The sequence below is a fragment of the Plectropomus leopardus genome, chromosome 14 (genome assembly GCF_008729295.1).
Source record: "Plectropomus leopardus isolate mb chromosome 14, YSFRI_Pleo_2.0, whole genome shotgun sequence".
NCBI lineage: Eukaryota > Metazoa > Chordata > Actinopteri > Perciformes > Serranidae > Plectropomus > Plectropomus leopardus.
In genome coordinates this window covers 13273715-13301260 of record NC_056476.1, presented here as the reverse complement: position 1 = coordinate 13301260, position 27546 = coordinate 13273715, and the positions used below count along the sequence as shown (strand labels likewise).

Sequence of the window (27546 nt, the reverse complement as noted above, 5' to 3'; positions counted from 1 at the left end):
GCTTTCCCCTCTCCTCCCCTCCCTTTATCCCTCATTCCACCAGGCTGCCAGACGGTGTATTGTTCTGTCGCTGCGATCCTTTAATGCCATCCAATCGAGCAGGGAATATCTTGAAGGGATTTGGCCAGGGATGATTTGGGAGCTTTAAATACTGCTAAGGGATTTGCATCATTCAGAGATCCTGACTCCTAAAACAGGGATCTAAGTACCTACTGAAAGATGTGCATTCAAACCTGCAACCCTTTGGATGGATCTACCTGGATGTATGCAGTCAGAACACCTTTTTAAATTACTTAATTTAAGAAAACATCCTTGGGTGTCCTTGGCTTGATGAAAAAAAAAATCATCTTTACTTCATTTAATTACTCACATAAACAGTGTGAACATGCAAGGCTGATAGATCTGGGAGTCCAGTTCACTCACATGAAACTAATTCTTCTCTTCACTGCAAACATATGTCACCATGCTACCAAAAAGACAACTTTCCCTGTGATTCTCTTGATAATTTGGTTCACTGACTAAGCTTGAAGGACAATTCAGTCGCCTATAATTCACTGCTGAAAAGGATATTCTATTTTCTTTGTATGATAGTGTACAGATGTTGTGTGCCGTCGCTGCCAAGAAAAGAAAAAAAAACCCAACAAAACATTGGGATTTCGAAAGAGCTTTTTGAACGGGGAAAAAAAGAAATGTTTTGGTTTTAGTCTTGCTCTGCCCCACTGAACACAACCCAAGCTCCACCATGGGAAAACCAGTCAGCGCAGTAGACAGCAAGTGAAGTATTTCAAACATCAACACTAACAAACAATAACACTGTGAAAGCGAAAAGGAGGGGACTGCGATAAACAAACCAAATGAACCCAAGTGAGATAAAAAAGCAACTGCACTTGAGATGCCATGGCGGAGGCAAAGAAAGCCATCAGTCCGGAGTTGGCTGGTGGGACTGAGAGAATGGAGTTTGAAATGACTTGAGCGACGGCTGGCAAAGCGAGGCATCACAGACTGTAGGAGCTGAATTTGACAGGCGGCCTTTGGGCTCTCTAAACGCTGAGCTCTACACAATCCTATTTTCCTGCCTAAACACTGGGACACACAGTCGCTGGAGAGGCAGAGATGAAAGCACTATGTATGTGTGTGTGTATGTGTGTGTGTGTGTGTGTGTGTGTGTGTGTGTGTGTTCCCAGTTTGCAGATGTTGAAGCTTGGCCCTAGTAATGCCCCTGGGGAAGTTCAGAAACTACTCTGGGAGGACAATATATAAAGCGGCCTGTGTGTGTGAGACACAAAGGCACAGAGTGGCGGAGAGACAATGTGCTCAAGTCTCAATCAGCGTTGGACCTTTGGAGATGCACGGTCCTAACCACAGCTAAAAACGACCCACAGGCATATGCACACATGAAAACATGCACACACACATCTGCATTTCCTTGCCTCTCTATAAGGGGATTAAGGAGACCTTCAAAGAGAGGCAGAGAGATTGGCCAGAGGCCTGCAGGGTCCCTCTCCTTGCCACTGGAGGACCAGGGCAGATTAAAAATGCCCGGGCTTCTGAGCTTGCCTCGTTACCCGCCTTCCCTTCCTGTGCACTGTATTAGGACACTTGAAAAGCCCCCCGGAGGAGCCAAACACAACCTGGTGGATTAGGAAGCAGGTTATTTTACAATGATGTAAGGGACCTGGGTGGATAGGGACCGGAGTGCACGTGTATGTGTGTGAACTGAAATTAAAAGGACAGTACAAGTGGGCAAAGGCAATTTTGTAAGTGGTGCAGAGGGCCTGTGTACATAGAATGCACCTTCACTGGGGATCTCAGCCGACTTAAAAAACTAAATGAACAAGACAAGAGACGAAACAGGAGTAATTCCCCTCAGAGGGAAGAAAGGAAAGAGATGGATTAGGAACAGGATGATGTTTCAAGGAGAAATAAGGAAAGGAGGAACTCGGGAGAGAGTGTAACAGAGAACGTGGTAATTGCGGTATGATGAGGCTGAGGTTGGGCTCAGGACAATGGATGGCAAGTTTTCAAACCCGGGACACAGAGCTGCCACCAATAAAAGGTGACTGGACACTCTTCTTCATTCAATACTAGCATTAACCCTCTAAAACCTATGCAAACGGGCGTCATGACTTTCAAAAACGTGGAAATATGACAACAAAGCAACTGAACAAGAAATGACCCAAAAATTTGCAAAATATTACATAAAAAAACCAGACCAAAAAAATTACCTGCCACCTACCATTAACTAGCAAACCATAAATTAAAAATGAAAAGTAATAATAAATGAAATAGGAAATGACTTGGAACAAAAGTGCTAAAAATAAATATATAAAAAGAAGTAATACTAATAAAATATTTTTTCCATATCTTAATTTTAAATGTTTGATTCTAATTATTATAAATTAGATTTATTGATTATTTCTGATAATTCTCTATTGGTTCTCTTTCTCTCTCTCTTATGCTCATTTTCATGTCATTTTTCACTATTATTTTTTACAATTTGCAGAACATTCTTGGCCTAGGTTCTTATTGCCTTTTTCTCCATTTTGTTCAAAAGAAATCAAACCAATTTCCTCACGTCTGAGAGATTGAAATGCTAGGTATCTGAACAAAGCATGAGAAAACTGATGTCTGATCCAGGTTTAACCAGACTTTACCATGTGTGTTTGTTTAAGTGATTAAATGTTGATCAGTCATTGTTGAAAAATGTGATGGATTAAAATATATCCATCTATGCTACACTGGTTCCATATGTACAGAAAATTTGCCAAAGCTTGGTCAAAGTCAAAGCTTAAATCTAATTTATTTGTACTTAGTTGACAATTTAGGTATCTCTAGATTTTACATGACTGTAGTAATGCATATGCATCTCACTGTGCTTCTCTCTTTCTTCCCTGCTTGTCCACACCAGTGAGGCTGTGAATGACAGAGGGATAAAACAAGTGAGGAAAGGTGAGGAAGGAGATGAAAGGTGCCATTCAGCACAAATGTTATTGCAATCTGAATCTTTTCCCCGCTTTAGAGTTTCCTGTGGCTGGCTCCGTGAGCAGACTCCAGATGATGAGGGGAACAGCAGGCAGAGTGGAATTCAAAGTCACAATGCCTCTCTCCTTGTTCTTATGTCACCATGTGCGTGCAAGCACACATTTATGAAACACAACCCCCTCAACTAATGAGCATACCATAGGTCTGCCCCCTGGGAAGCTGCACATACACAAGAAATTCTATCTAAATTAAACACAATTAATACCACGATCGCAAAGTCACTACAATCAACCGTTTCTTTGTTGGGAGGCATTAATTGCTGAAGATATCTGATGATGATTAAGACTTGTTTTAAAGGCATGCGGCAATATCTGATCACGCCGGCTGTAGATTGTTTTTCTACGTGTTTCATAACAACATATGGGAGGCAGAGCGGCCAAGTTTCTCCAGACTGAGGCTGGCTGAAGAAGTCAGCCTAACTTTCAGTTGTAGGGCCAGGACATTAAACATGGGAGGACAAGACTGGGGAAGGTGGCCAGGCTATGGCAGGTTGTTCCCTGCAGGGGTACAGTTTCTTTAGGGTTAGAAGCACCTGTCTGCCCCCCAGGAGAGCCATCGAGCTGGAGATGAGGAGAGATGGGCAGATGGAGGTGTGGCGGGGAGGGATGGCAGGGGAGGAACCCTTGGGCCAAGACCAGACCAAGTCCCTCCTGTCAGGTTCGAGCTGACAGGAGGGACCTGGCACACATGGAAAGAGGCTCAGTGGTTACCGTATGTAGTGAAGCAATAAAAAGCTTAGACTGGAGGAATTTGTGCGACTTGGGAGTCATTTAAATTAGGTTCAAACTAGTAAAAACAGAGACATGTTCTCTCCATACATTCTACAGAAAGCATCTTTTTATAGGTTTATAATGCATGAGTGACTCTTCGTCACAGTTTATTGCATCACTGGCATAGTTGATAGAATCGAATCAAATCGAATCGAACAGTATAGAAAGCATTTATTGTCATTGTGGACAATATGAAAAATTTAAAAGTGCCACTTCCAAAGTGCAAGTATTAAAAATAAACAATAACACAAACTAATAAAATATGAGGCACACATACAACAAATAAAGGGCCAATAAATACTTTAAAATAGGGTAGAAGTTACCTATTTGTTATTGCACAGAAAATACAGCATGTTATTGCATGTCCTCTCCACACAATCTATAGGAAATATCTTTTTTGTACAGTTTTATCATGCATGAGTGACTGTCATGTTTTTTTTGCATCACTGGCAAAGTTGTTACAGACAGTTTCTGCCTGTTCTGTGGTTTGTAACCTGTGTGTTATCAACAGGATGTGGTGGCCTTCAGGCCACTGCAGATACAGTAATGGAAGAGAGTGGTGAAAGGCTTGTCCCTTCAATCACCCAGTGAGAGAAAGAGAGCAGCAGACAGCAAGAAAAGAGGGCAAATACACGACAAAAGGATGAAATGAGAAAGGACACACACTGAGAGGAAACAGGGTGGTGAAAGATGGATGGAAAGACAGAAAAGGAAAAACACAGACTAAAGAAAGAACTACAAGCAGTTTCCTAAATTGACTTTTTGATTAACAAGGTGGCTGGTTGAAGAAAAAATCTACTGGCCAAGCATATTTTTACCGGTAAACAATAATAAATTGCCTTTTTGTCTGCATTTACATTTGTTTCATTACATTTCATTGAAATAATAATGTATTATTTTGACAGCAAACTTAAAGAAGCAAGAGGAAAATCTAAAGCAAAAAACATTCAAATATATTAAACAACTCATGACCACAGCCTCAGCATGCACATGAGTTCCCTCTGGTAAGCAGTGATGCAGTGTATCCTTGTAGGGCTTTTACTGTGAAAGGTAAGAACGGAGAGGCGAAAAGAGTTTGCCATCTTGGTTCAAACAACGGGGCTTGGGTGTTAATACTTAATTACCTCCATAAAAATGTGTGCAATGCTTGCAGCAGACCGGTGGTGGGTTATAGTTTAGCGGATCAGCTGATGTCCCAAACAGTAAACAGTGCTGCAAAACCAGGGGCGCTCACGGCGGTCAAGTTTTGCCACAAAGGCGCAGGTCTGAATGTGGGACACAGACAGCAGAGGGGCAGCAGAGCCCCTAACTGACACCAAAACACGGCAGTGACTCTCAGCATTGAGACTTTAAACACGGCTATTTTGGTACAAACATTCACACGCCAGTGTGGCAGACAGCCCTCCGAGATTTACTTGCCAAATGGAAAATCTACTCGCATTTGGAGCTTGGAGGGTGTTAAATTCAGACCCTGACTATTAGGGAATAACACCTTTGTTTGGCCAGAAAGTGTGGGTGACATATCCAATGGTAGAAAAAAGTGGAAATAAAAACAATGCAAACAAAATCAGTGAAATATAATATATGTGGACCACTGTTCTCTTCTAACATGATTTACCAAAGAGAGATGGATGGTGGTTTCCCTTCCAGCACATTTGTGAGCAAACACAAAAACATTCTCTTTGTCCTCTCTCTGACATACAGAGGTAGGGCCCAGGTAAAAATAGCTCCCACATTCTTCTGCCAATAATTGTGTGTTTTTGTTTGCGGGCTTCTGTGTGATCTGACTGGTTGCCTGTGTGTTTATTTTCAACCCAGTCTATACTGGGGATACCAGTCAGGGTCTTGCTTGTGCCTGCTTTCAGGTGTTTGAAGTTAATGCCAACATTAAGGCCAGAGGAATTAAGCATTTTATTGTTGCTCTGGTGTCTGGAGTTGAAAAGCAGCTGCTTGCCAGTTATTTATGTAACCAACAAAGTCATGAAAAAAGGAAGCTACTGGGGGATGTATATATGCCGTCATGCATGGGTGGGTAAATACTGTTTCACCTGACAGGGCCAATCATGGTTAGCTTCTCACACACACACTACAGAATCAAATAGTAACCATTATTGACACTGGTGTCGGGAGAGCCACATCTTTTTCCTGTGGTAAAACGGCTTAAGTGGTCAATTCCAATTACCCACTTATCACCTCTAGATCATTAATCAGAGGCGATTTATACATCGCCCAGTTTTAGTGTTTGCTCTGCTCTGCTCTCCTGGTTACAGGGTCTGAATAGGTGTCTGTGAAGTACCTATCTCAAATGTATTAGCAGGGCATAGAAGGACCAACAGGCCAGATGAATGAGTACAAAGAGTGTGAGGATGTGAAGGTGGATAATGATGAAAGTGGATGACAAGAGGATGGTTGGGGGTCAAAGATCACACTGCCTCCAGGCCAGCTCCAATTTCTCCTGCTTGAGAGTGACTGGAAGCTAGACACGACACTACACTAACACACACACACACACACACACACACACACACACACACACACACACACACACACATATTTCATACAAAAACAGCAGCACAGCGGTGAGGGAGGAGCACAGTGATGCAGGCTTGCCGTCTCAAGTAGAGGTCACTAAGTCAAGGAAGCCAATTAAAAAGATGATTAACATTCTTGTGGGAGATGCAGTGTCTACGTGCAGGTGGGACAGGCTCACAATTCTCTCTCTCACACACAAATATATATAATGAGAGCAGTGAACAGTGCAGTCCAGTCTGTTGTAACTATGGTGTCCAGGGAGGTGGAGATTAGGAGGTTAATATGATCCAATCCAACTCCTTCATTAGCCTGATGAAGGTAATAACAGCCAACAGGGACAGAGAGGCTGCAAGGTCGACTAAAACTACCTACATTCTGCCTACCTGCACGGCCCATAAGCCTACCTGAGCTGGCTGGCTTAGTGACAAAATAGCTACCGTTGTCATTAATCACATTAACATGTGCACAAATGTGCAGTACAGGACAAGAGCAGATATTAGAGGCTTTATTGCATTGTGGAGTGTGTCAGAGTCTACAGCTGTACTGCAGGCCTTGCAGCTAAGTTACAGGCAGTAAACAAGATGGAATGGGGAATTCTAAGATGCCCAGGATGATAGAAACACATAAGCTAGTTTCTCCACACCTTAACTTCTTTTTCGTTCCGATTCACATAATCTCCCACATTGTGACTGAAATTCACTTTTGAGACTCACTGGCCAATGAGACTCAGATCAAAAGAAGATCTGATTTCCTACCAGCCAAAATAATGCTAGCGAGCAGCAGACTGGTGGCAATAGTTTAGTGTATTTTTACTGAACAAAATGTATGCATAATGGGTATTAATTTAGCTTGCCTGAGCTAACTTAGCTGAATGGGATATTAATGTGATTTTAGTGTCTATTTATCTAAAAAAAAAACACTAAAGTGAAAAAACAAGAAAGTAATGACAGATGCATTGCAACAAAGGAAAACAAGAAAAAAATAGAAACTATCCTGTTTTAAACAACCTCTGTGTAACTTGCACCTCACACAGTCAAAGGAGTGCAACATCCAATGAGGCACAATAAAAAATAAAAGCTTCTCTTCTTGTGGAAATGGGTGGATATCATGCATGACAGAGGATGCCCAGGGTGGGGAGGGTGAGTAAATTAAGAGTAAATAAGAGGAGAATGGTAGTGATAGGTAGGCCTAACAGAGAATAAACATCATTAATTGGAGAGGCACACAAGAATGGATGCAGCCAGATGGTGTTTTGTACTCATTTGTCATACACTGCTGACAGAGAGAGAGGAGGACAGAGTGAGAGCTGGAAAGAAAGAAAAACAAAAAAGAGGTGCTTATTGATTGCAAAGTCGGTACACTGCAGCATATAACAGACTTCCACTGTTTAAATCTAGCTCCGCTCGTTCTGCATTATCTTCTCCCTGTGCATGTGCCTTTCCTGAGTGGTTCTGATGGTGCTGCCATTGTAGTGCTCTGCCAAGGCGGATGCATACTGGCGAGTACAGACACAACACCCCGCAGATCGCCAAACTTGGCGTCCATTTGAGTCCATCTGTCTGGCTTTTACAAAAACACCATCTACTGTATGTTCTTCCTCAAAGGTGGTCCATAGCTGAGCGAATGAGGAGAGAAAAAGAGAAAGAGAGATGAGGAGATACAGCAGGCTCTGGGGACAAAGAGACAGGAATAAGAACAAAGGGACGGGTGTGCAGGTTTGCCCAAAAGAGAAACTTAGTCTTGGCCTGGAAGCACTACAAATGAGACTGGGGAGCCAAACATGACAATGGATGGAGAGCTTCCACTTTGCTTTCCACTGCCAAAGCATTTATTTAAAAAATGAAAAAAGGAAGATAAGTGGAGCAATGAAACCATTTTCTAATTTCCAGTATGTGCACGAGAACTACATAAGTGGAAAAAAAATAAACTTTAAAAAAAGGTTGATAGAAGTATTTAGGGGAAAGTGGGGAGATGGAGCACAAGAGAGAGCAGTGAGCTGGAGCAAGAGAGCAGGACTGGGTTCCCACCATGTTGCAAATGGAGTAGTGCTCGAGGCCGCTGGTCTGCTCGGGCTGCTACCATACTCACTTTGTTCTCGGCAATGACAGTTTCATTCAGGGAGACATGCACTCGGCTCTCCAGGGCCAAAGTGCCCGTGCACCAACGAGCTTTCTCTTTCTTTGTGTGCTGTTCTCCTTTCAAACCTAACCTTTCCTGCTTCACGGGAACTCTTTGTGTGTGTGTATGTGTGTGTGTGTCTGAACCTCTCTTAATGTACTGTAGATACCTTGCGGCGAGTGCCTGCCGTCACTGCACAGAATCAAATGTAGAGCAATGTAGATAGCATTGTCTGGAGCTTCCTTTATCAGGCAATCTTGCATTACATGACTTCAGTTCTTGCTTCAACACGTACGGGATTGTCCCTATAGGAACCTCCTCTTTAAGATCTTATGAAATAAAAAAAATATTTGCTTTACAGCAGTCCTTTCAGATCAAATGATATCCACTAAAGACCAGAATCAACAGACTAAAAATTCTGCACGCAGCTGACTTCTCACTACAGAGCATAAAAATGTGATCTCTCAGAAAGCATGAGGTGCTGAACTGGGGGTTCGTTTCCAGGGTAACATGTTTACATTGACATTTTAGGATTTAGTCTGCTTGGGGTTTTTATAGTGCAACTTGCAGTGTGCAATGCGACAGAATTATATACCTCATTTTCTAGATCAGCAACATTATTGCCGAAAATAATACAAAGGTCAAAGCCATTGCGCCCTGACAATTCTATCAAAGGACAAATGCTAGAAAAAGAGAAAAGCAGAGCAACTCAGGGGACCTCTAAATAGAATATGATTCTGCTGTCTGAGTCTGATGAGTGTTTACAGGATTCAGCATGATACAAATCCAAGGTCTCTCTAATTAGCCCTTAAAGAAACCCTGCATCCAGCTACACTTGAGTGAGACTCAGCACAAGTAACTAAAAGCATAACACAAACACAAAGACCTTTCTAGGACTCTAAACAGCCAAATATAAACGTGATTTTGGGCGACAGCTCTCAGGGTTACCTCAGGACAAGGCCTTTGTCTCTACTCAGACGGCCTTGTCCAATTGTCTCCCTGTCTGTCATTTTCCCATAAGCCCTTTATACAGTGCAGTGACCTGAGGAGACAGAAGAGAATTTATTATCGCCATAACAATGTCCAGTGCATACACCTGTCAATCACACCAACAAACATTAATGAGCACATGTGTGCATAAATACACAAATAGACACACAAAAACAGAAATGCAGCCTGACAGAGCTGAATGTGTGTACATATTCAAACGCAAGCACTGTGTCACCTATCTATCATCACATCTGTCAAAATCTTGCTGCAGAAAGAGAGGCTCCGCAATAGATCTAAATTAACTGCTACTTACCACCTACACATGACTCCAAAATACCAAGAACACTTTCATCTGCTGTGTAAAAAGCAGACATCGCAGGGCAAGGTTGGTTTAATTTAATTGTGGTTATGCATGTTAACCAGTATAGGAAGCCAGGTTGTCAACTTATTATCAGAGCCGAAAAGGCTGTTAAAACGTAAAAGATACCCTACTATTCTCTCTTCTAGGGCTGTCCCGAATACCATTGTCTGGGCTCCGGAGCTTCGGCATTAATCAACAGCCAATAATCGTCAAAGTTTTGGTTGGTTGGGGGGAGGTGAAGAGAGACACTGTGCCAACACCTCGTGCACGCAGCTTTGCCATCAGGTACGTAGAGACTGTGCGTTTACACTACATCACTTGGAGACTGCTGCTGCATTGCTTGTAGTAAAACATTAAGGAATGTTTTTCTTGTGGCCAATCGCAATCAGTGATGTCACAGCAGGTTTTTTTTTTTTTGGCTCAGCTGTTAAAAGTAAAAATACCTGCTGCTACCTGACAACATAACAAGGGTTTGGCCAAGGTGCAACATGCTTACATGTTTGAACACATACAGAGGAGCACAGCAGTGGTTGTCTGCCTCAACTGCTTCCTGGTGGATCTCAGTTGAGGTGTTTTCTCTCTGTTTATCTGCTATATTTCATTAATACATGTTGAGTCTTTTAATCATTAATTACACTGAAACTGCACTGTAGCCAAAGGCCAGCTTGACACAAACTCATATAGATATGTGTATACAGTTTCCAGCCTAAGTCTTAATACATAGCAGAAGAATTTCTGCGTTCCAAATCCAAAACTTGGTTGACATGGGGAGAACAACTCAGCAGAAGTTCACGAATAACATATGAATGTAATTCAGATGGATTTGGACTTAAGCTAGAGTCTGTTTACACAAGTCAGCTGAGAGCCGGTTCTTATTTGTGATGGTTAAATAAGTGTACTTAATCGTGATTCATGGCATATCCATAAGTCTTGTTTTCTGTCTCTGTCACAGTTTGAAAGGGACTGTTGTGGGGATGCATGATATTGGATTTTTTGTTGAAAACTGGTATGCCAATATATAACAACTCATTATGCCAATATCCTTATATCTTTTTTTCCCCACCTGATTTTAGTGATTGGTCTCTTTTAGACCAAGCACAATGAACAGTTAAGTTTCACTTTCACTGTGCCTGGTGTTCTACTGCTACTGCAACAACTGTATTCTCTGCGCCCGGCGAGTGTGGTGCAATAAATAATGCCACGGTATATATTCCAATAGTGCTAGAAAATTATCTATTTGTTGCAGTAGATTACTTTATTATGGCGGCCCACCACAAATAAATGAATGTGTGGGAAACCCTGGGTCAGTTGGTATTGCTCTCCAGCCCTTCTAGGGACAGAAAGGGGAAGTAGAGTGGGCCAGTCAGGGTTTATGCATACAGCTCTGCAAGTATCTCAGTGGAGGTTACCCAAAGTGCAGTGGGGCTCTGCTGCCGGCTCCGTTTGAGGGCCTTAACCAAAGACTCAAGGGATGAGCAGAGCATTTTAGCGAGTGTGTATGCGTGTGTACGTGCATGCATGTGCAGTATTTGTCTAAGTATTTTTCTGGGCATGCCTATCCGTGTGTGTGTGTGTGTGCGCGCGCGCGTTATTGTGAGTGTGTGCGTACTAGGGCAGGATCAGTGGAGTAAATCCACACTTGAAAGAGTAGCTCAATCAAGCTCTCCCACCCATCTCTCTCTCTTCTTCCCTCTGTCTCTCACATATCACCGATGTTCCCCTGCACCCAGTTCACAGAGAGTTGAGGAGTTCACAGGACTGGGGAGCAAAAGAGCCCTATAGAGGGCAAAAAGGGAAAAAAATGTGAAACTTTAAAAGGTGCCACCTGTACCATCTTCCAACTGCCGATCAATCACTTAGTAAGCAGCAGCCATTGATGGAGCATTACTAAACAGTCAATATTTGCCTGGCTAACATATATGTTGGTCCTACATCTTTCTGAAATATTGTCAGCGCAGTTAATGCATATTATTGCAAAAGGCAGCATGTTAGTTTGAGACTTTAAACAAATCTTCAAAAACAAAACCATTCTGAATTATCAAATTAAAAACTATAAAACTAAACAACTGTTCCTACAACACAGCTTTCTCACCATATAAATAAAAACGATGAGCCTGACTGTTACATCACTGCGACTTTAGCTTGGCTGGGTAAGTACAGGTTTTTCTCGCCAGACATCCTGGCCTCTAATCCCATATGAGTCAATTATGAGATTATTTAAAAGCAAAACTATTATTAAAAAGCTTTTAACTTCAATCTACCCCTAGCTTTGCAAACAAAACAACCTTTTGATTATCACTTTATACTCCCTCTTTGTTTAACTTCTGCAGCTGGGTCATCTTCAATGACAAGAAAAGCCTGTTCCTTGAAAGGGAATAAAAAAAGCATGACCTCACATTTTGTTTCCTGTGCGATTTAATAAAGGCGATTTTACGCCGCCAAAGTGGAGAAGATGCCCTTCATTAGAACAGTGCGTTCGCAGCGTGTCCATACTTTAATCCAATCTAGTTTAGCATGATAAAGGGCATTACTGCCAGCCAGCTCTACTGCCCACCCACTCATGTGTGCATGTGCGAGCACGCAACGACATGAAGAAAATATAGTGCCCTAAGGGATTTCTTGGTAGATAATACACCAACCCAATATCCAGGAACAGGATTACTGGACAGTTATTCTGCCATACTGACACTACGTCACTTCTATTGACATTCATGTGTCACACCAGTGCCAGAGGTACAGAGGTAATGCACATAAACAGTGTTGCCCCTAATGTAAGCAGAATGAAAAGTCAGATCTACAATAGAAATCTAAAGCGGCTTATGATCAGTACAAATTAATCAGGTATTGATGCAAGAACCAAAATATGTTCAAAAGCAATTTTAATTAAAAACATACTTTGGAGTTATAAGTTTTGAATATATAAATATAAAAACGAAGGAATATGTCACTCTGATGTTATTTATGCTTCAAGAATTAAAGCATTTACAGGTGAGCTTGACAGGCTCAGAAAAACACAGAGCATCTATCTGATGGAAAGATCTTTTTATTTCATTTAAATGAACAAAGATGCCTTGCTTTAAGGAAAATGGCCTCTGGTGAATTGCAATGGGTCATTAATTAGCTCTATAAAACTCTATTTGAATTAATGATAGAGTGAAACTTTATGAGAAAAATTTCATTAGTGTCTCAAAAGAGCTTGAAGCTGCTTTCTTGTGTGTGTGAAATATAAGAGAGCGTCTCCTTAACCCAATAAACGGTTCAGGTACAGAATCACCAGACCATCTTTGATGCACTTGTCAGGCTGCAAAATGAACAGAGATTTCAAGAAAAGCGAGGACGCTATTTTTGTGGCACTCCATTCAGATGACTGTTAGCTGCCAAGAGCTGTCATTGACTTAAAAGGACGCCGAAGGGGGTTTTGTTGTGTATGTGTCTATGCATGTGTGTTAACAGTGACTCATTCTGCATCACTCTTTAGAACATTGCTGGCTTCATCCAAGTTTGTGTGCGCACGCACATACTGGAGCGCGCGTGTGTGCATGTATAAGTGTGTCAACATCGTCCGTGTGTACATACAGGCTGTGGAGATCTGAAACGCTCCTGCTCTCTGAAACAAAACAAGTGCCCAAAGAAGTGACAGGCAGGCTGAATAGACACAAGCAATCCTTAAACAAGAGGACATGAATTGAAGTGCTTTCCACATTGTCAGGCTGGACTAAGGCCTCGTGGAGACAGACAGAGAGGAATGATCACACCAGACAGGAGACCCCTGCATGATGGCACCTTGTGTCAGATCCTACATCCATAACCTGTGCAGTTCAGATGAGTGAAACAAAAAGTTCATGGTGCTAGATACAGCCATAATAAAGTTATCCTGATCCAGTAACCATTTCAGGCATGTTTAAATTTAATTTATTGTGCATACAGATGTACAATCGTTCCACAATTTTGCCTGTTAAGTCTTCCAGCTCTTCTCTAAGCTTTGCATATTTGTTTATAATCAAAGGAGGTCGTCTTCCTTAAGTCCCTAAGTTGTCACTTACAGTGTTTGTAGAAAGCTTCATAATTCTGCTACTGAAAATTATAAGCTCCTAAATTGTAATGCAGCTATATGTGGGGCAAACATCGGCCCTGCTGCATATGTTTGTCCCAGAATGAAAGCATGTAAATGAAGTACACGTGTAAACATAATTCTGCATTTATGGGATAAAGGGCATGAAGGAAAGCAGCTTAACAACATTACGATTCAAGTGACACTGCCTCTCTTGTTTAACCTTGCATGCCTGGCTTTGGCTGGCAGTGTTTCCGCAGACCACCAAGCCCTGTGCGTTGCCACCTGATGGCAAATCTGGACCTTCAGCTGCCCCGTCCACCTGGTCACCACAGTTTAACAGGGAAAATACACACTGCATGCCAAAAAGCAATCAGCTGCCATCACCAGTGGCACAATGTATGAGGAAGTTGAAGCCGGGGGGAAGCGGAGATGAAATGTGGCAGTCACAGGAGGTGTGTACTGCTAGCTATGTTTTTCCACTCTACTGGGGGTAAAGCCAACCTGTTTTCCTGGTCTATATATGGCAGTAAACAGGATGCTAACAGTGGGATAGGGGTGGTGCTCCATATGTAGGCCCATTTTTTTGTTGTTTGGACTAAGAAGCATGGAAAGGTCTCTCTCAGCACAACTAAATCAAAAATAAAGCACATTTTGTGTAAACTTCCTTGAAAACTTAAACTGGGTTACTTGTGGAGAACTTTAAACAGGGTTCCAACATACTGTCATGGAAAAAGTTTCAAAACTTTTCCATGATTTTTTTAAGGACGCAAATATATATTTTTTGCCCCACTTGCTTAGCATTTTTAAAACATAAAAGATTCGAACTCTATTCAAACATAATTTCAGCATCACACGTGATATGTTCAAGGACTGTCAGAAATTTAAAAATCCAGCAATATTTTCTGTTTTTACATTTGGTAGTTTTTGTCATTTGGGAAGTTTTAAAGAAAACATGTCTTTCAAAAATTTAAGAGAAGCATCGCCGAAACTTTTTAAAGAAAAGATGCTTTCCATACCAGTTTTCTTTAAAAAAAATTAAGAAAAAAAATCTCCCACATTTTTTAAGTTTTCCATAAAAACCACAACTTTTTTAAAGCAGGGGAAAAAAGACTGCCAAAATTTTGAAAAGATTTAAAAATCTGCAGTCAAATAAATAGAAAATACAGCCATTTAAAGTTGTATGTAAGTTGTATGGGCTGAAAAAATTATTTGATATGCCTGGTGGGCAGACATGAAGGGCGGTAAAAAAAATGAAGAAACTTTCCTGATTAACACATAAACATAAACAACCAGAATGTTGTTGCATGTCAGCACATATTAGAGCTATGTTACATTGTCAGCTACAGAAAATGGGCTCGCTGTTACGTTACATGAATGTTATTTCATTTAATACACAAAATACGTTTCCATGATTTTGGCAAAAATTTCATTGCGTCATGTCATGACTTCTCCAGGTCTAGAAAAATAACTTGGGCCATAGGCAGCTACCACAGTGTGTGTGATGTGCATATATGAGCTTGTGTGTGGTATGTACTCACAGCAGGTACGAGGAGCTTCTTGACCTCCTCCACCGCTCTCCTCATCTTGATCTCAGCTCTGCCCTGCGTGTCTTCCACTGTGATCAGGACATGGAGGTCTTCGTTTAAGTGTTCCCAATTTGGCTTCCCTCTGTTCTGCTCCTCCTGGACAGAGATAGAGAGGGAGCAAAAGAGAGAGAGAGAGAGATAGACAGTGAGTGGATGTGACAGTGTGGGTGTGTTGGAGCACCAGTGCAGTAACACAGCATATCAGAGGAAGCGGAGGCGAGAGGCAGGCATACACAGAGGACGACGGGGCCCTGTGAAGAGAAGCAGGATGACAGGAGCGGTCCTTTAGTCAGCTATTTAGCTTTAACTTTGAAAGGACACCCTTCTTTAATAGATCCCTCGCTTCACAGAGACAAAGACGACAGCTAGCCCTGCAGCAATTAATATCAGGGAAAGATGGATGGGTGGAAGGGATCAAAGAAAGGTTTTTTTAAGCCACACTAACTTAACTAGTAGGAATGCAATAATGATACATGGATACAGTTCAAAGAATGGCATGACTGTGTGTGAAGGTGCACAAGCCTGTGCCTCTGTCTCCTGACTTGTGTTTGCGTGGACAATACTGTCCGGGTAACAATAGCTCTCTGAGGGAGTCGTTTTCCCCCCTGAAAAGGCTGTGCCAAAGCACTCAGAGGGTGCCAAATTGTAGCCCTAGCAGTACCTGAAAGGCAAAATGGGCTGTATTCAAATCCAACATCATAGCTCGATAGCCTTTCAACGCAGTTAAATAGAAAGCCGTTTCATGATATGAATTGGAAAGGCTGAGGTTGGGAAATTGTGCCCAACGTTTCTAGGGTGCCTGCGTAAAAAGCCCAGTCACTCTTTTGTAAAAAAGGTCAAACAGCATATGTAGAGACAAATATGGAGTAGCGTCAAATTTTTTTAACACGCCTTTCCATTTAGCATAGCTACTTTCCACCGTCTTCTAGTTGCCCCACTGACAGTAAATACAGCGAGCAGACACTAAGCGAGCTTGAAAAAGCTTTTGAGGTTGTATCGCATGTCACTGTACAACCATGAAAGTCATCGGTTTGAAAGCTGAGTACTTCCCCCTGAGGTGAAGAGTTGAGGTCTAGGTCGTCTGAAACAGACACAACCTCAGATTCTCTGATGTGTGACACCACGTAAAACACCAAAACAGGAACTTAATGTCACAACGTTAGTATTTGACTTATTTTATGAAGACAAACAGGAATGCTGAAATGAAAGCAACAATATTTCAATATCAGAGTTTCCTTTTTCATGCCATGAAGCAGGTGTCAATGACATTGAAAAATCCACCCCAAAATAAACTCATGGACCACAACAGTAGAAATAGTAGAACACAGTCTTGAAATGGAAAAATTAACTTTCTCAATTAGAAACCAATTTAAGAAATGAAACAAATTATATCCCAATAGCAGAGTACACAAAGTAACATACTGTTATTGTTTTGTTATCATTAATAACGAATATGAGGGTGATAACATTTTATTGTAAATTTGCACTTGCATCCTTTTATTCGTGTTTTTGTGTATGGTTGCTTGCCTCTGTGTGAAGTTTTAATTTACACAAAAAGCATAAAAATATGCAATGGACTTAAAGTAATGATTTCTACAAATATTTGTAAGATGTTGAAAAAAAAACACTGCAATAAAGGAAAAAAAAGTATTTCCTTTCCAAAAGGAGGTCAGAGTCTAAAGCAGCCAACTGCATGCAGGCTTTCTCCCCTCCTGCTGTTGGTGCAGGTTTGTTACAGACTGTTGATGAACGATGTGCTGTTTACCCCCACCCATACAAACCACCCCAACTTCGCTTCACTGCTCATTTCTGAGTAGTGAGCCACTGTGAGAGTGTCTAATTACAAACAATGAGTTGCGGTGGTCGGCAGGGGGTCCACCTGACATGATTTCAATTCACTCAATGAGCACCATGGAGTCAGAGCAAGCACACACACACACACAGAGCCTGAGCAGAGTGCCACCCACCTGCTTTCTACTCCACAGAGACCTGTTGCCATGGCACTGCTCTTTATAACACACACACTGAAAAAGTTCAATATTCCACTCTCGTTTTCCCCTTTTCCACACAGGGGGGAGGGCCTAGTTTCGGCAGTCAGGCCATTATTTCACCATGGCTGTTTGCTCATGGCCTATTAGGGGACATGGGGACTAGAGGGTGACTCAGCTTTTTCTACAGGGGACACAGACAGACAGGCCACAAGGGCTGCTTGGCACTGTATGTAGCACATGACTGATACATAAATGCACTGTATTGACAGAATGTTGCCCAAGTCGAACCTAACAAGATTATTCAATCGTGTGTGCATAGCGTGTGCATGCCAACGCTCTGGTAGACTCTGATTTAGTTAGGATTGTGCGGAAAGAGATCTGGGAAAAGGCACACGCACACGCACACACACACACACACACACACACACACACACACACACACACACACCAGCATGACTGCCTGTGAACAAGGTCACCGTGTGCCCTCTGAGAGAAAGTGACAGCATGACAAACAGGAGGAAGGGTGGAAGGGGAGGGTGAGAAAAGGGGGCGGGGAGGCGCTAAAGGGAACACTGGGAAGGCCTTTGAAGAGAATGTCCACGCTGGCCCACATCAAATGCCATGGCAATAACGACATACCAGAGGCTAATCTGTTTTGGCAAAATATGTAGCATGAATAAATAGCATGGACGCTGCATCTAGAGACAACATCTAAGAATAGGATCAGAGGGAAAGACTGCTTGTCAGTTATGATGCCTGACTTCAATCTTCTGTCCACCACCTGTTTGCCTGCTGGCTTTCACACCCTTCAGCATGAGCCCAATAAATTTTAAGGCCTACGTTCTTAACATGGACAGCACACATGCAAAAGGTGACAAAAATACAAGAATGTCTTTTTCTTTCTGACCATTCCCTACCATTTTTGGATGTACTAAAAAAATAAGAGTGGCAGTTCAATCTGTGTGCTCACATGTTACTTTATTGATCCTGTTTGTACCATCAATTCGCCAGACCCCTTCCACATGAAGGTTATATTACAGGGTCAGGCTGGTTCACCCCTGAAGCTGGAGGAGATTCATTGCACTGCTCAAGGACACTTAACACGGCACATATTTGCAGACACAAAGCATTCAATCCTTGGTGTTGTGGCTGAAGGTCAGTCCCACTCAATATACCATGCTGCTGCCTCAAAAGGATTTTGAACGACGTGCCACAGTTTTTTACCGGCAATGCTGCACTTTAACACTCATAAATGAGACTGTTTGCACTGTTTCAGCTCTCCCACTCTGAACAGTCCCTCCTGCTTTGATCCTAAAGTACATTCCCAATTGGGGTCAATGCCACCAAGGCTAAATGCCAGCACACCGAACAGGTGCAGTGGGGACCTGCAGGGGCAGGGAAGGACAAGAGAGAGCAGGAGAGGAATGATAATGACACAGAAATCTGAAATAAAATATTAAGTATTAAACAGAACAAACCACAGCCTTCTCAAATTCTTTATAACTGACTTTTCCAGTAAAACAGAGTGCCTTCAAATACTGAAAGATTAATTAATTTTGAGAAAGGAAGTAAAGCATGACTTAATTAATGCGTGATGATTTCAGTCTACTCCTGTGATTGCTTTGGGTTAAATCTCTTTTTAATATAATAAAGCGCTATATCAAATGTCTAAATCTAAAAGGACAAAAAGGACAGATTGAGAGCTACACAGGTCGAACAGGTCACCTAAATGTCAGGGTCCCTTGATCAGTGTGAAAAAAGGAACCGTACTGCAACACCCCTAAAAAGAGGAAATTACACAATCAGATAAAGGCAATAGCACTGATAATCTTGTTACAATGCAATGTTCTGCTGGGAAACCTTGAGTCCTGGCATTATTGTAGATGCTAACTGACATTCAAAACATTGTTGCAGACCAACTACAACCTCATAGCAGTGGCACTTTTTGATGGCACAAAAACTAAATAGGAATGGCTTGAGGAATATGACAAAGAGCTCAAGGTGTTTACTTGGTCTTTAAATTCCCCAGATCCTGATCAACTGAGCATCCGTGGGACATGTTAGTATTCCATCTTGCAATCTACAAGACTCAACACCACCAATAGCCTGCTGCCGCACACCACGGGACACCTCCAGAGGTCCGGTGACTATGCATCCAGCAGGTCTGAGGCTCAAAAGACTTGGCTCTAAACTGTTCAGGCATGATGCTCGATCAGATTGGGATAAGGAGAATTTGGAGGTCATGTCTACTCTTTGTCATAGTTACCAAGCCATTCCTGAGCAGGTTTTGCAGTGTTGCATGGTGCATTTGTCTTCTGGGGTAGCCACTGTCATTTGGGAGCACCTGCTAGGAGGAGGTGTACTTGGTCTTCGACTGTGTTTGGGTGGTGGTGCGCGTCAAGTGGCTTCTACATATATGCCAGAACCCACGGCTTCCCAGCAGAACTTTGCATTGTAACAAGATGATAATGTTATTCACTTCACCAGAGGTTTATTAAATGTTGTGACTGATCAGAGTATAGTAATTGTAGCTCCAGTAAACAATCGTGCAGGGGACACTACACCTTGTGCTGTTTGCTGTCTATATCCTTCACCATCTCCTTCTCTCAAAGTCATTTCCAGCCATTAATCTCAAGGCATCAAAAGGAACACCTGGACTTCACTCTGCCTTTCTTATCAGCACAATAGCTCCCTTTAAACTCTTAATAAAGAAGAAACTAGCTTTTAGCTGCACTTGGGTCAGGTAATCAGAACACAGGAGATGAGAAAAAAACAGGTCAGCCTAAACTTTAAACAAAACAAGTGGGCATGCTGCAGTGCCAACAGGCCAATCAAGTTTAACATATTGATTGGCAATGTCACACATTAGTTCTTAAGCAATGAAATGTGGGCACTGTGGTGTGGCACTGTCTATTTGCTGGCAACACTTAGTCCGAGCCTCAGGCCTATTCTGTTCTGCCAGTGGCTGTGCTGATACCACAGTTTCAGTCATTATGAGCAGGGAGAATCAGCATAAAAAAGCTGGTCAGATGAAATTTATTTATTATAGAGCACATCTCAAAGTGCAAGTGTGAAAGGACACTTAGTTTGGCTCAAAGTAAAACAGCTGTCTGTGATGCTAACTGTAATCTCACACTGTGTCATAGCCAAAATAGAATTAGGGAATTGTTTTTGCAAAAGGTAGGGAAATCCCTATTCTACTCATGCAATGGTCGATATAAAGCACCTGTAATTTAATTGCTGTTGTTCCTGCTGTTGTTTTGCATTAAGCATGACTGTAAGAGTGAAAACCAGGGGGACTCGAGCTGCCACGTTAGATGAAAGTTTGATTGGAATAAGGCTCCAGGAGGAGTCATTTTTCCTTTCAACTGTTTAGACAAATAATGACAATAAATTCATATTTGGTCTAGTTTGATCAGGGTGTGAAGTGCACACCTGGGACAGGTTATTATCCTACGTTTGTCTCTCCTGTCTCCCATTATTGGAGCTGAAGATCCAGTCTCATCCACACACACAGGTGGGTTTAGTGATTTCAGCATTTTGATATTGTGATTATGGCTGCCATTTAAAACAGTGTTCCGACGGAAATAAATTCTATGTGTGTGGCGTTATCTGACACCTGGGGATGGGAGTTTTCCTTCGTGATCATTTTGTGTCCTTTCTGAAATCTGAGTTTTTTGCAGGTCTGTGAACATAATCATAACTTTTCATGACTGTATTGTTTTTTTGTTTATTTTTTTGTTTGGGTGTGGTCGGCTAGACCAAGGCTGATCAGATTACATCAAAGGATTAGAGGAACTGCTACTGCAGAGATGAGTGAAAGCAAGCTTTTTTCTGCTGCTGTTATATAGATAAAACCCAGCACTGAGTCGTGGTTTCCATGGGAATGCGGCCCTTTTCATCGAAAGTACACTGGAAAAACAACAGAAAACACTAAAACTGTATGATTTAAAAAACATTTCAGTTTCACTTTTACTGAGCTTGGCACTCTCTTTCTCTGTCTGTGCCCAAAGTACACTGCCACAAGAGCGAGAGAGATGTAGCTCCAAAACTAGAAAATCCTCATGTGTCAGTGGATGCTAACGTTGTAGTGGCACACCATAAAGAAATGAATGTGTGGGAAACTTGGCAATACATAAATGATAAATATTCATGGTACATTCTCTCTTCATATTCTAGGACAGATATGCACTACTGCTACTACAACATTTTTAAAAATTCACAACTCTTTAAATCTTGACTACTTGAATGCTTTGTGTCTGCACTTGGTTTTAAATGCCAACAAACTTATGTCTTTAGTTTGTCTTCAAATTGCAAAGTTCAAACGTGTTCAATAGTGAGTAGTGAGACTTGTGTTGAAAATACAGTAGTAGTACTAAAAACATTGTTTTAATATTAACAGAAAATGTAGAATAAAAGAAAGCCTCCATGGGAAAATGCATTGTCTGGCAGTGGCTCACAAAGCAAAGGCTAGCTTAAGGAAAGATCGGGATATTCAGTGAAGCAGGCTTAAATAGTACTTTGATTGAATTAAATGACGATCAAAAAAATTTGCATTATAATAAACAATCAAAGGAAATCCACATATAAAATATGACAAAAAATGACTCAACTCTGTATCAGTACATACTCAGTATTAAAATATGTGAAAGGGATGGAAAGAGGAGTGAAAAAAAGTGATCGGGGACAGGACTCCCCTAATTATAACCATTATATTTGTTAAGTACCACATTATTCTTTTCACCTGCTTCTTTCCTCCTCATTGTCTACTTGATCTGCTTTTCTTCTCTCACCATTGTTCTTTATTTCACTCTGTCTCCCTCTCTCCCCCAGTCTCTGCTCGCCTCTCTCCCACTGCATAGCTCCAGTGAGCCGACTCCCCGCCAGGCAGTGCGGCCCAGGAGGGAGCAACCAGCTGAATTATTGAGAGCATAAAAACGCTGCCGCTAATGGATCCTGAATAAACACACTGGCTAAGCTGCTCCCGCGGCTTCCTCTGCTGCCACAGGGCATCAAGCTGAAATACTGAGGTTGAGGACGCAGCGACTGGAGGCGACGGCTGAGGCTTTGTCTGGGGCTGACACAGTTATGACACCCTGGCCATCCAAAAGCTGTAGTGATTCTTGTGATTTATTGACAGTGGAGACAGCGGAGGATGTAAAAAGTGGCAGACCATTGGGTGTCTTTTTCATGATCTTTTCCCCAGCTTAACCTATTGAAACCGTAAATATCTAAAGCAGACACCAGTGTGGTATCAGGGAACGGACAAAAAGTTAGAGAGTAACAAAAGAGTATTTTCAGTGGAGGACAGTTAAGAACATAAAGCCTTGTGTAGAAAGCTGACAATCATTTAAAGAAGTATTTCGCCTATATAAATACAGTCCTCACAAAAAACTCGGCCGTCTCTGCAGTCCAAAGATGCAAAAACTTTTGAAATTGGTGCTACATGACCAGAGAAAAACAGATAAGAATGACACTTTTGCTCACGAGGTAGAAAACCTACAACTACCATAATGCTTCACACCTGCTCATGGGTGACATAATGTGAACTTATCCGTGTGAAACAATGGCAGCCGGCCAGATCTAGTATTACAGTTAAAGAGTAAGCTAAAAACATTCTGTTTTTTTCATTCTGAAAACATTTGAGGTGAGAAATATGCAACACAGTGACAGGTCCTTGGTTTATATTTGATCAGCGCTGCTTAGTTTTACTGTTTGATCTCTGTTTTTTTGGCTTCCGTTTTCACTGTACAGGGAGCAGTGTGCACTTCCTGTTAACAAACTCTCACCTTTTCAGCAAAACAGGCATTGAAGTGCATTTCTGAAAACATTTTGGGTGAGAAATAGGCAGTGAGTTCTCTCGATTGGCTGTATGCTCTTTGAGGCGGCGGCTGGCAATAAAAAAATGTGGAAGTACAGCCTGCAGTCCAAGCAACAACCTGAGAGCCAGGAAAACGGCTCCAAATTACTTAATTTACGCTATATTTTGTTTTGGGGGGGATATCTAGGCACTGGTTAGATGGAGGAAACCACAGTGGCAAAATATGTAGCATGAATAAATCCACAGTTCATCTACACATACTGCCAATATTGTTTTGATACAAAGCTGGATGAAAATCAGCAAAGTATCCCTTTAACAATACAGATGTGTGCTCAAAACCTTGTCTGCCACCTTTAAAAAAAATCCCATTTACTTCTTACCTTCTATAAATAACCAGCCAGGACCATATAAAAAACATTTTAAATACTGGGTTATTCCATTGCCTCAAACCAAAACACTGAGTGAAGGAGTGACCCTGCTGACTTTTTTTTTTTTTTTTGTATAAATGTTTTACTTTATTAGGCTTCTGTTAGAGTAGTAATTGCCCAAGTCCTGCCCAAACAAACTGGCACACGACATTACATTTTCAGATGGTGAGAGATTATGAAGGTAATCACAGTGTCATGTAATGAGCTAAGAGAAACTTCTTAAGTGTGTGCATGTGCGTGTGTGTGAGTTCGTACATGCTCGAGCGCGTTCCCTCCCATTTAAACTACTTCTGGATCTAATTCCAAAGAAAGAACCATAGCAGAGCATCTTCATCTTGTTCTGTGATAATGAACACACTCCGAGGGAAACAAGAGGAAGAGATAGAAATTAAAATATGAATTGAGGAGCCATAAAAAAAGAAAGAGGGAAGAAAACGTTGGCCCTGCAGCACACTGGAGCTTCTAAGATTATGACTCAGCTGAAAATCTGTGTACATTTGTGTGTATGAATCCTGTTTCTGTTACTATGCACTGTGGAGTGTGTGTGTGTCTATGCAGAGAAGGTGATTCCCATACGAAGAAGGATGAAATACACTCCTTCTGACTTACGTAAATGCATATAGCACCGCTGCCTGGCAAATCAGAGCAACTGGGAGGTAAAGAAAAAAAAGGAAAAGAGGGAGAGATTTAAAAAACAAAGATGCTCCTCTGCAAAAGTGTCACTCAGTGAAGAAGAAAAACAAAACAAAACAGAAAAAACAGCCAAAAGCAGCCATTATAACACGACTGAAGCCCATGGGCAATACATGCACAGATGCTTGACATACCGCGATTTTTAAAACTGTCAATTTGTCCTCGCGGTAACTTCAAAGTACATCATCAAATCTGATCTGACACACTTTGGAGTCCCTTGGGGATGCATGCAAGTTGCTGTTGCTGTAGCATTCAAAGTTTAGGTTTTCATTGTTTAATTATCTGCTTTGGCTGATGTATGGTGCATCAAAATTCAATATGGAGACAGCTGAAATATGCCTAGAGTCAAATTTGCAAGCTTAAAGGAGAAACTACTGCAAGACTGATTGGACAATGGGCCGATGCAGGACAGCTAAACATGGCCAAACACACTTTCATCACATGGTTTGCTTTTATTTTATTATCTGTTCTGTACAAATGACAACAATTGCACGTCTGTCCGTCCTAGAAGAGCGACCCCGGTTCCTATATCCACTTTTTCAAATGTTGTGTTGTGGCTACTTAAAGCCAAAATATATTTTGCAAAATTTGCAGAGACATTACAATACCATTTTTGTCTCCCCGATATTGATGCCAAAGCCTCAATTAAAAAACATTAACAGCTGTATGCTACTAAATCTAAAACTTAGGTCTTGCATGCTGTACAGATTGCCTTCTTACTGGTGGGACTTACCAGTGTAAAATACTTTTAGTATAAGGGGTTGGCAAAATTAAATAAGACTGTATAGTATGGTGATATAATATTGTATTGATACAAGGTCGCTAAATTTACTTATTTATTTTTAATTTTAGAAATGATTAATATTACAAATACAAATTAAACTTATGGTAGTCTAAAAGAATAAAATATCCTCCTCAGTCCACTAAATACATTTTGCTGCAATAATATGGTTGAAGTGAGATGAATAGATTGAATACTTTATCTAGTATAACAGATGCTGATGAAGTTTTCCTTTTGGAACATAATTCGCAGCTGAAAGAAGGCAATAAATCACAATATGTTGCGATACATGATACTGATGGCAGTAATGCTGTATTGTGACTCAAGCATTGTGATAAAATTCTATTGTTGGGCCTGAAGTGATTCCCACTTCTAGCTAATATTGCTGACATTTTGCTAACTGCGAAAATAATTTAGTGGATTTTTTTTCGTTCCTCTGAAACAGCATGTAAACTTGTGTAACTTTGTTGTTTTTTTTCTGAAAGTTTACTAATAAATAATGTCATTTTAAGCCAGTAATTAGACTAGAATACTCACCAATACCATTTTTTGATACTGGAACTGGTATCAGAAAAACTCTAAAAAAAAAAAAAAAAAAAATTGTGTGACTGCAGATACTGCAAAGAGTTTTTGTCTAAGCTCACTCCTTGGGTCTCAGGACATGTAGACACACAACATTAACCTTTTAAGTCTCCAACCTCAGCTCAGTAGGTCCAGAAATAGAGGCTGCCTCTGGCCTTAGCCGTCTGCTTTACTACTCCCTCCTGTACTTTCCACTGCACAGCGTTTTGCAAACAGCCCTATCAGATGTCAGAATGCAGCCACCAGGCATCCACTGAGCGTGTCTGCCTCATGTCTCTACGGGGCTAGTGGGATGTTTTTTGCGTGACAGCAATCCTAGCAAGCTTCACATTATTGTGAAATATCTCAAGACAGAAGATGAATCCTTGTGGAGGAAAAAAGAGGGTGAGATTTAGTGCTGTCCTCATTGGCAAAATAAATGAAGGACTTTTTTTTTTTGCTTGTGTGAGTTGAATTTACTAAGTAACAATTTTATCAGGAGATAAAACACATCAAACACACTGGGCCCTCTGCCATGCTGATGAGCTTACCTTCTTCTTGTCTCTCATGGAGCTCTTGCCTCGCACCATGATTTTGCATCCCGTCTCTGCTTCCAACTGTTTGGCTGTGAGTCCCCGAGGGCCAAGGATTCTCCCCACAAAGTTATACTGCAGATACAGAGAGAGAAATAAACCGGTGAGTCTATGGATGAATAGAAAGTGAAATATGACTTTACACCAGGACATCTGTATATAAAATCAGACCACAATGGAAAAAATACTTTAAAAGTAGTTAAAAAGTATATCAAGGGCTGAACTCAAATGGTAAAGATCATCTGAACATGGGACAACAGGCGCATTATGACCATATGCACAAAGACAGACACATGGATTCCACTTTCCATGAGCTTCCAGAGAGCATGACATCAGCTTGCTGGATATCGAGTCTCTGCTGCCACGACTACACACATCAAATCTACTACATCTGTGTGTCACAGTCTGCCTCTCCAGCACAAAGAGAAGGTGGCCCCCCATTAGCCACTGTTTCTCCTGCAGCATTGCCAAATTAGCTTCACTGGATGCTTTTTACTCTCCTCATGAGGTGGTGGCACTACAGAGTAGAATAAGTGGCATACAAGTTTCCCACACATTATCATGGACAAAATTTCAAAACTTTTTCATGACTTTTCGGGGACACAAAATATTTCTTTTCTTGACCCACTTGCCTTGCATTTTTAAAACATAAAACATTTAAATTCTGTTCACACGTTACTTCTCGCATGATGTGTTCAAGGACCATTGTAAATTTGGAAACCCAACAATAATTTCTGTTTTTACAGTTTCTGGCTGTGATAAATGGTGTCATTCTGGCGATTTGTAAAGAAAACAAATAAAAATTGCCAAAAAGGTTTAACGTAAATTAAAAAAAGAGAAAGAAGAGAAGAGAGATAAAGAGAGAGAAAGAGAAATAAAATTGACGAAACTTTTTTAGTTTAGAGAACATGCCTACCAAATCTGTTTTCTTTAAAAAAAAAACAAAAAAAACCAAAAAAACCCCACACACACAAACAAAACAGTTTTTAAGTTTTCTTAAAAAAAATTGCAAAAAATTAAATAAAATCACCAACATTTTTTGAAAGAACACATGAATATTTTCTCAATATATTTAAAAATCTGCAGGAAAATATAGGGAAAATACAGCCATTTACAGTTGTATGCCCCTTCCCTGAGCCAAAAGTGCTTAAAAATTATTTGACATGCCTAGTGGGCAGATATGAAGGGAGAGACAGAACACAATGTCACACGTTGAGGCAAATTA

General features: G+C 41.2%; 1 protein-coding gene across 5 annotated transcripts in view; it reads right to left on the bottom strand.

The window, feature by feature from the left end:
• qkia (QKI, KH domain containing, RNA binding a) overlaps positions 1 to 27546 on the bottom strand; it is a 98151-nt gene that overhangs the window by 16570 nt on the left and 54035 nt on the right. For all 5 annotated transcript variants that reach the window (XM_042500784.1, XM_042500783.1, XM_042500786.1 and 2 more), the window contains exons 3-4: positions 26280 to 26396; positions 15406 to 15549 (exon numbers count right to left, since the gene is read on the bottom strand). In XM_042500784.1, coding sequence (XP_042356718.1) covers positions 15406 to 15549; positions 26280 to 26396 — 261 coding nt within the window. The remainder of the gene's footprint in view (positions 1 to 15405; positions 15550 to 26279; positions 26397 to 27546) is intronic.